The sequence below is a fragment of the Erithacus rubecula genome (assembly GCF_903797595.1).
Source record: "Erithacus rubecula genome assembly, chromosome: 9".
Lineage (NCBI taxonomy): Eukaryota > Metazoa > Chordata > Aves > Passeriformes > Muscicapidae > Erithacus > Erithacus rubecula.
In genome coordinates this window covers 9,271,072-9,280,055 of record NC_136660.1, presented here as the reverse complement: position 1 = coordinate 9,280,055, position 8,984 = coordinate 9,271,072, and the positions used below count along the sequence as shown (strand labels likewise).

The window sequence follows — 8,984 nt, the reverse complement described above, 5'->3', positions numbered from 1 at the left end:
CAACATTCCATGCTTTCTTTTGTTCCTAAACGTGTCAAGTCTTCCTCCCTGTCAGTTCTCATTGAATAGGAAATTGTTATTTCGCCTCTTGGTATGATGGTTCCCCACCCCTTCTTTGTCTGTGTGGGATCTCAGAGAAGTTCTGGTGTCTGAATTTCCTCAAGGGCTGAACTACATCAATTTGTCTCTGTGAATTTCTGTCCCTGAGACTGACTGGAGTGTATCTTTACAAAAATATGTTTTGCAATGGTGCTGTATTGCCTTTTTTGTTTTCAGAAATTAATTTTGTACCAAGAATACTTACAGAATTTGAACATCTTTGTTTCAAGGCCCAATATAATCACCTTAAAGCCACAGTATGAGAAGGGATTTTTCTGTCATTTGATTTGTATTTCAGCATTCACTGCAATAACTTTGGACTATGTAATCTTAGTTAGGAGATGTGGAAGTCATTTCTCAGATATTTTTTTCATTCCTCAACTTAGCATCTATTGTTGACATTCTTGCTATGTAATTGTCTTTTATTGTAATTTATCTTATTGATAAATTGCTAAAAAAAAAGAAAAGTACAGCATTTAGAGATAAAGTACTAGAAAGTGTGGAAGGAGATGGTGAGAGCACAGTGCTCATAGGTAGAGCTAGTAGGAACAAAGAGACAATCTCTGAGCTCTCATCTGGTTAAACTGCTTGATTTGAGAACCATCATACACACACTGATTGTAGAAATCTCTCAAGGCAAAGAGTAGATAGCTGATGGAAAATGTAAGTGGGAATAGAGCAATAGTCCCACGTGCTTTGGAGGTAATTTACTTCAAAGCTGAGTATTTAATATTCTTGCAATAGAAAAATCTGTTGACACATATCTTGTTTTTTAGGTTAAGGACAAGCACTGCTTTGCTATAAGGCTGCCTGGATACTCAGGTTTCCTCTGGACACAGCAGTCCAAGAGAAAGGCTGGGCATGCCCTGCATGCACACCAGCCAGGGGGTTCATGGGGAGAACATACACAGAAAAAGAAAAGTGTTTCTTTGCTCTGCCTAAGAAAGTCTTATTTTTCACAGCCAAACTGAGTAAACTCTAAAATCTTGATTTATTCATTATTCACACCCCAACTCTGAATTAGATGTATAATTTTTACAAGAAAACAATGAACAATACTGGTTCTTTTATAAATAACTTGGACTGCCTGTCTGCTGCTAAATGGCATCCTTCACACAGATCTGTGTCATGCTCCACAGCACCACATCCATCACAGATCATGCTGCTGAAGTGAATGTAGGCTATCTAAATATATCTGGATATTCTAGGGACTATTTGTTCATTTTCCATCCTGTGGAAAGAAAACGAGGAGAGTGATTTGTAGCTCCAAAGAAGCAAAGTTACTGAATTGTAAATGGATTTTGCAGTGGTCTTTAAAAGCCTCTAAGCTAGTAAAGTGGATAGCAGGAACTTTAATTACTTAGCAGCTGCAGATAATGTTCCCCTTCCCTCAGTTACCTGCAGCACCTTTTTTGCAAATGCTATAAAACACTTTTTGGCAGACTGAAACCAGGAGAAGCTATAGCTGAGATGAAGTTACTTCTTTTTCCCAGGAATTCCCCAAACCTCTGCTGCCACCCTCAGTGAATGACAAAAACTCATGATAAGCCATGCAGGCAAATGTTCTGAGGTGTTTGGTGTGTAGACTAGCATTTTTTTCTGATGGGATGAAAATAATACCATCTCTTTACCTATGTGGGGAAAATGTCCACCACGTTTTGTTGGGAAAGCACTTTGTTGTCTGTTTTAAAGCCACACTGGAAATGCTAAAACTGATAGATATTTGGTGTCTCCCTCTGTTTTCCTGACATTGTAATTTCTTAATTCCTTTGGAGATAACAACATCAGAGCTGAGTGTTTCTGTTCTTGTTATCCAAAACTGGGGAGGTTCAAACCCAAGGCACTCAAATTATTAAAATGCTTGTAGTCACATCTCTAAATCTTGCTTTTCCTTTCCATGAACAGGGAATGTTTTCTTTCTTCTGCTCTGTGGGTGTATCTTCCTGAATCAGATGAGATACAAAGTCTTTTTCATGCTATGTGTTTTATCAGACTAAATTTTTTTCAGATGAAGTTGGTGAATACTGAGCTGCCCTGAGAATCTGTAGATTCCCTGTCCCTGGAAACACTCAGGAGCAACCTGATCTAGTTGAAAATGTCCTTGTTCATTGCAGGGGTTTGGACCAGATGAGCTTTAAAGGTCCCTTCCAACACAAACCATTCTATGATATTGCCCAGGTTTCACCATTCTCCTGCACACATAGCTGCTTAGCAGAGCTGCAAAATAAAAAAGTTGTGTAGACAGCTGAGTTACAACTCATGTTGTTCATTAGATTCCTTAAACCAAACAGTACAGTGTCACTTTCAGCCTGGAATTACTGAGCTAAGAGAGATTTATAAATTTAACCAAAATCACCTATATCACATCAGTATCTTTAGAATACTTTTATGTGAATTTAATGATCTTGGGCTGTTTATTTATAGCTGTCTGCTCTAGATATGAAAACTGAACTTAGACCCCCATGTGTCAGAACTATAACAATGATCTCATTTTCCTTTTAGAATGTTAAATTAATTCAATTAATAGCAAGAAAATAACAGTGAGAGGAAGAAAGAGGTGTTTATTTGTTTGCATTTTAATGTGTTATGCCTACCAAAAATTCCATGTCACCTTAACAAATTTGCATATCCTGAGTGATGAGAGTAGGCTGTGGAGAGATGCATAAACTCTCATTTAGGAGGTGGCAAAATTGTTCTGCCAACAGGGAGAATCAGAGTTCAGTGATAATGGCCAAAGACTCAAGCACACTCAAGACTCAGAGAATTGGATTTAACCACCAGAACAGGATTGATTCTCTATTTGCTCAGCTCCTACTGAGCAATGTTTGACCCATTGCAAGTCTGTTTCTCTCTCACTGGTAATTCCCATGTAAAAGTGGCCATTGAAGGCTTCTGAGGGACTTCAGTCTTTTCTCTCCTGCCAACAAACTGGCCCAGGTTCTTGCAGATTCCCCAGTTCCTACAGTTTCTCCCAGCAATCAGACAGAAATGTAAAATCTGAGATTCTTCACCACCAAAAATTTGACTGAGGCTCCACTTGTCTCCTTTGCAGAATTGCATGAGGAATTCTGAGTGAACTCTGCTGTGCATAATGCCTGCAGGTATCACTGGTAGCTCCCTCAGCCCCTTTTAGCATGTGATTGACAAAGAGAAGGCCACAGTGTGATTTGGTGTCTTTCTGCACATGCTGAGGTTTGTATAGAGTGTGCAGCACTTTTTATGTTGAATTTATTTGCGTGCACACAAAAAATGCCAAATGCTCTTCTCCAGGGTAATACCTAATGTCATATACACCCAAAATTCAAGGACAAGCATATAAAAAAAAGTAGCTTGAACTGTTGTTATATGAGTGTGAACTTTATTACTTATCAATACTTGTCCAGAGTCTAGAACAGAGGAAAATGGAAACATAAAATCTGAAGACAGTACATAGTTATTAAAAAGCAAAGCAGGACAGTGGAATATAATACCTGTTATTTCTTTCATTTTATTTTTCTCACTATTTTTAAACTGCAAATGCATGTAAGCATCCACAAGCTGATGGAAATGCAGCTTATGCAGACCTCCCATTGGCATGCCAAGCAGGCATTGCCCAGGTGGGTGTGAGTAAGAGTTTAGGGCTGAAAAACAAAAACCATGGTGGGGCCCAGGATTTTCCAAGATTCTCAAAGTCTCAGAGAGATGAGAGATAACAGGGCAGGAGCTTGTGTGTGTCTGGTTTTGTGTCTGTCCCTGTGGCCAGCCCAGTTCCATGTTGGGAAGTAGCTTTGCCTTGAGGGAAGAGAAGCCTCCATGGCTCAGGGCATCCCAGGGGCTCTCAGGCACAACTCAGCAGTGTCACACCCTTGCTGCCTGGCCCCAGTACACCCAGCTGAGCTCAGAGGCAGGGAAATCTGAAAAATATTCATTGCACTGTTGTAGCATCCTTCAATTTATTGTATAAAAACTCAGGTTGTCTATCAAACTCCAGTAGATATTGCTAATCAGTGACCCAAATTTCTGTTCTTGAATCTTTCCCGTATCTTTTTCATACTGAATACTAAACAAAACCCTGGGAAACCAGTTGGTCCAGATCAGCTGGGTATATTTGGGATCAGATGGGTATATTTCATTCTTCTTTTATGTTTCTTGCTACTTAATATGCTAAAAAGGTATGAAATATAAAGTTTCTTGTACATAGAGAAGGGGATCTTTCCATTCTCAAAAATGTTGGGACAGAAAGTATTGCTTTCCTGAAAGCCCTTCCTTCCCCTTTTCTTCCAAAGGAGAAAATTCATCAAAATAAGCCTGGATCCATGATCTGTGTTGGTTGAGATCAAAGTATATTCTCTGACAGAAAAAACAACTCTGTGGAATGTTGCTGTGTTAGGTATGGATCTGACTGTGCACAGACACATATTAGCTAGGTTTCTGAACTGTAAGGGGATTAAGAGCTCAAGCTCATTGAAATTCAGCAGGGAGGCATTTTTCTTCCTTGGAGATGCAGGCCCTAGAGATTCAGATCCCCAGGGGATGCAACCAGGGGAACAGATAGCTATTAACTTTGACAAGAGCTCTCCATCACTTGTTCTAGGAAAATACTCTGCAGCAAAAAAACATGTTGTTAGTTCTGGGTTGAGGAGGCAGATGAGAAGACATTTGGGTGCTATTTATGTTTTCTTTTGGGTACCATGCAGGTCTATTTCTGTGATTTTATCAGTGGTTTAATACTATTTTTGACAGAGGTGGGATGATTAAATCTGCAACAGGGATTAAATTTATATCCATCTTCTATATGTGTATCTGCTCCCACACAGTTTTCAGCTTTGGATCCCCATATCATGAATTTAAATGCACTAAAAATACATTTGTTTTTCATAGTTGCCTCCTGCAGGTTTGCCTGAGCTTTCCAAGCCACTGCTGCAGTCACAGATTGGTTCAACATGGAGCTTTTGTAAAAAGTGCTCTACAAATATAATCATAGAGTCAGAACAAAGGTCTGATCTCACAGGAGATGGTCAGAGAGGGATCAAGATGTCAAAGAGCCTTCCCCTGGTTTCCCTTCAGAGCTTCTGGCAGGTGGTAATGTAGTGCTGTACTGAACCAGGGTTTGCATCTGTGTCATCACATTTGTTAGTCATCACTGAACCCAGTCTTCATTAATTTGTCTGATCCATTTGCAGCCCTCTTTAGTCTTTTGCTCTCTGTACCACTCTGGAAAATTCCATTATGGGTGATAATTTTTGTTAATATTGGCCCAAGAGTTTTGCTTTCCTCCTTTTGGGAGCCTTGAGTTGCTGTGTCCTGCAGGCAGAGGTGCCCACAAGCCCTGTCCACAGCACAGGAGCAGCACAGCACTGTGTCTGCAGAAAAGCCTCTCCATGGCCCCCTCCAGCACTTGTTCCCCCTGCCAAGGTCAGGGTAAGGCACACAATCAATAAAAATGTGCAGAATATAACCATACTGTCTGTTGGAATACATATATTTTTTTAGTCAGTGCAAACACCTTCTGTCTGTCAAAACAAGCAATTAAAAAAGCCACTCTGTAAACTTTTTTGATGTGTTGATGGTTAAACACACTTTATTGTAGGTAGAAAATTGGCCACTGGAAGTAAAAGATGCTTTCAGCAATTCATGCAGTTTAAGAATTAAATGATCAGGCCAACTCATAAAAAGAACATTTTGATTTCTGCAGTTTTAATATGCAATGTTGTGTATTTTTTTTGCTATCAAAAATGTTTTCTTTAAAATGGTAACAATAATTTCCATTGTTTTTGCTAATATTCTATTTTCTTCTTTTGTAGTTTCTCAATATTACCAGAGCTAAAATAAAAATAAACTTATTTTTGCTGTTAAAAACAGAGAACTGGCTTGGAGAATTAAAGATAGGGTTCAGAAAGAAAACAAATTTCTACTTTACCTTCTCTCTGACTTGTGTGTTTGGACAGTACTGACAGCAAAACATGAGAGTTACACTGATTCCTCCAAATCTTGTCTCAGAGACGAGTCCCACAGCTCCCTGCAAAGTAATTGGTCTAATTAGGTGGTAGGAAGGAGCTTCTTTAAATTCCTCAGAAATTAAGACGTGTCATCCGCTTAACATCTCAGCTGTGAGTGCCTCTCCACATTCCCTGCTACACCATCTGAGGGGCTCTTTCCTGCACTTTTCAGAGAGATTAAAACAAAAATAAGCAAAACCAACCAAAGCCAAGCCCTTCCAACACAGAAGTTGGCTCTTTCTGCAGTGGGATGAAGCATGTAAGGCATTTCACCCCCTCCTTATTTCTCAGTTTGGTGCATGTTTGCCTGGGTGAGTACAATAATCACTTTGTTAAGTAAAAATATAGGAGAATACAAGCACAACCTTAAATCCTGTAGTTATCCCTACTGATGTGCTAATGTTCTGAAATATTTTCCTTGGCAACTGGTCCTTGTGCAAATGTTACCCTCTGTGTTTATATACTTGCAGTTTTGTTTCAAATGGGTTATTTTGAATCTCTCAGTAGAATGACAACTAATTTGCTGTTTTTTGTTTTGTTTTTTTTTTAACTTTGCTGTTGTCTGGCAGCAAGTAAGTATTTAATTATGGTTAATTGCTCATAGTAGGCATAATTTTAATGCAGGATGTGCTTAGAACACTGGGTAAGAATACTGAGTAAGGTACCTAGGCACTGGGAAAAATTCAGGCTTGTATTGTAGAGTAGAGGAGAGGTGTTCCATCATTGCAAGCCGAAAAAAGTTAATTTTTCCTTGAAGCTGTCTGGAGTTGGTTGAGATTGTTTTAGGGAGATCCTATTATTTGTTTTGTTTCTGTTGATTTGGAGGGTTATTTTATATCCTCACTCTATTTTCTGCTGTGTAAATGTTGGCACGGTGGCATGTGGATGTAATTTTATTAAAAATATCTATACAGATGCAGTTCTGAAAGTCCATTGCAGCAACTGGGTGTGTTATGCACTGCTAGAATTCCCAAAACAGCTCCTGTTTACTGAGAGTCAGGTAACTGAGCCAGCCAAAGGACTGTCACCTACAAAATGCTTTTGTTTGGCTTCTGTTTTGTTTTCATTGCAGTTCAGGCAAATTATGCCCCCTATTTCTTTGATAATGGAGCCAGAAGCACAAATGGGAACATGGCACTTCTCAGCCTGTCAGAGGACACGCCTGTTGGTCAGTATTAAAATTTCTATGTTTAAACTGTGAAACTGGAGTTGCTTGCTCTTATAACTAACATACATATTTTCTTTTAGATTGTTGTTATATGCTGTGATCTTACATGTTTTTCGCTCAAGCTTCTAATTGGCCTCAATTTAAAATGACATGCTGCAATTTAAAATATGAATTTCATACAGCTCCCTCTTTTCTGGTCTCCCAATCTATTCACAGCTTCAGAACACAGACCTTTGGGGTCAGAAATAAATTCATGGTGAGAGGCTTCTTACCAGTTCCAAAAATGTTTATGAGAATAAAGCCTAGTTTCTAGTAATTTTATCAACCTTGATAAAAGCAAGCTGTACATTGAAAAGTAAGGGGCATGATTTTTTCTAAACACATTTTTAATGTTTCCATACAAATGGTAGAAAGTGTTTCCACTTGCAGTGAAAATTGCTTTGCCTAAATAACTTATTTTTTTAAAAAGTTTTATTTTTAGTTTTGTTTTATTGAAAATTCAAAATTGATAGTTTTCAGATTTCAGCACTCTCATGCAGGTCTATTTAAGTTTAACTGTAGTTGCACTAAGAGAAGTTAAATAAGAACAAAAGGTGATTCATAATCAGTATTTTCTGTGGGGGAAAAATAATCTTCTAACACCTAAACAATAACATAAAAAATATATTAAGTGATGAACATCACCTTTACCTCAAACCTTGCAATGAGATTTTATTTCTTCTGTTTGTCTGTAGCTTTCACAAGCTAAATCAGAAAGATCTTTAGTTAATGCAAGCTGGGTGTGGAAGCACCCCTTTACTCATGCAGGGGGGAGAGCTGTGGCTGCACAGGGCTGCACCCAAACACCCCCTCCTGGGCTGGGGCAGCTGGGGAAGGCCAGGATGAGGAGGGAACCAGAGGGCACAGCCTGTTTTGAAAGCCTGACTTTGCCACCCACGCCTTCTTAAACCAGACCAAGGTCACTCTCTGTGCTGGGAAGCAGCTGCCTGGGTCTGCTCAAAGTCTCCATTTCTGCCCCAGTGGTGGTAATGCCATCCAAGACCCACGCTGGGGCTGCTAGAGAGAGGGGACAGGGGTGTTTGGACAGGACAAATTCTCCTGTTGCTGCTCAGCTTGAGAAGAGGAGGGCAGAAGGCAACACATGGTGTAGAAGTGACCCATCTTGACCACGGACTTAAAAGGAGACTCCTTATGATGCAGCAGGAATTTGCTGTAAGCTTGGTCAGGCTTAAGTAGAAACCTCACCTTTAAGGCCAGCAGTGGCACTTGCAAAACCAGAGGAAGACCAAGGAGCTGCAGTTGTTGCTGTACTTCTGCCTGGATTCTCATGGCAACCACACTTAGTTCAGCCTTGGCAATCCCTACAGTTCTGCTGATGGCTGGAGTTAGATTAGCCAGTGGAATCGTTGTCCCAGTGTAGATAAGGCTTGTAATGCCAGACAGCCACAAAATGGGACTCAGTTTGTTTGGGGTGGTGCCTCCAGCTCCACCACTGAAACTGCAGGCAGTGCAGCTCCCCTGCAGCTCCACCCTGGAGTGGTGCCAGCCTGCAGAGTGGCATCCACAGAGCACAGAGCTCTGCCACCACTGGGAGCCTCCAGGCACAGGGATGAGAGCTACAGATGGCAAAACACGGGCAAAAATGTCCCTCCTGTCAGGACTGCAGCCCCCCATGGTGTCTCCAACAGCAGCACTCCCTGCAGCAGTGCAGCACAGCAGCAATTTCCACTGCATCTGAT

At 40.3% G+C, this 8,984-nt stretch overlaps 1 protein-coding gene across 1 annotated transcript in view; it reads left to right on the top strand.

Annotated features, from left to right (window-relative positions):
- Positions 1-6,327: 6,327 nt before the first annotated feature.
- CDHR1 (cadherin related family member 1) overlaps positions 6,328-8,984 on the top strand; it is a gene marked incomplete at both ends in the record, with an annotated part of 42,248 nt that continues 39,591 nt past the window's right edge. The window contains 2 exons of the mRNA XM_079313162.1: positions 6,328-6,388; positions 7,150-7,245. Coding sequence (XP_079169288.1) covers positions 6,328-6,388; positions 7,150-7,245 — 157 coding nt within the window. The remainder of the gene's footprint in view (positions 6,389-7,149; positions 7,246-8,984) is intronic.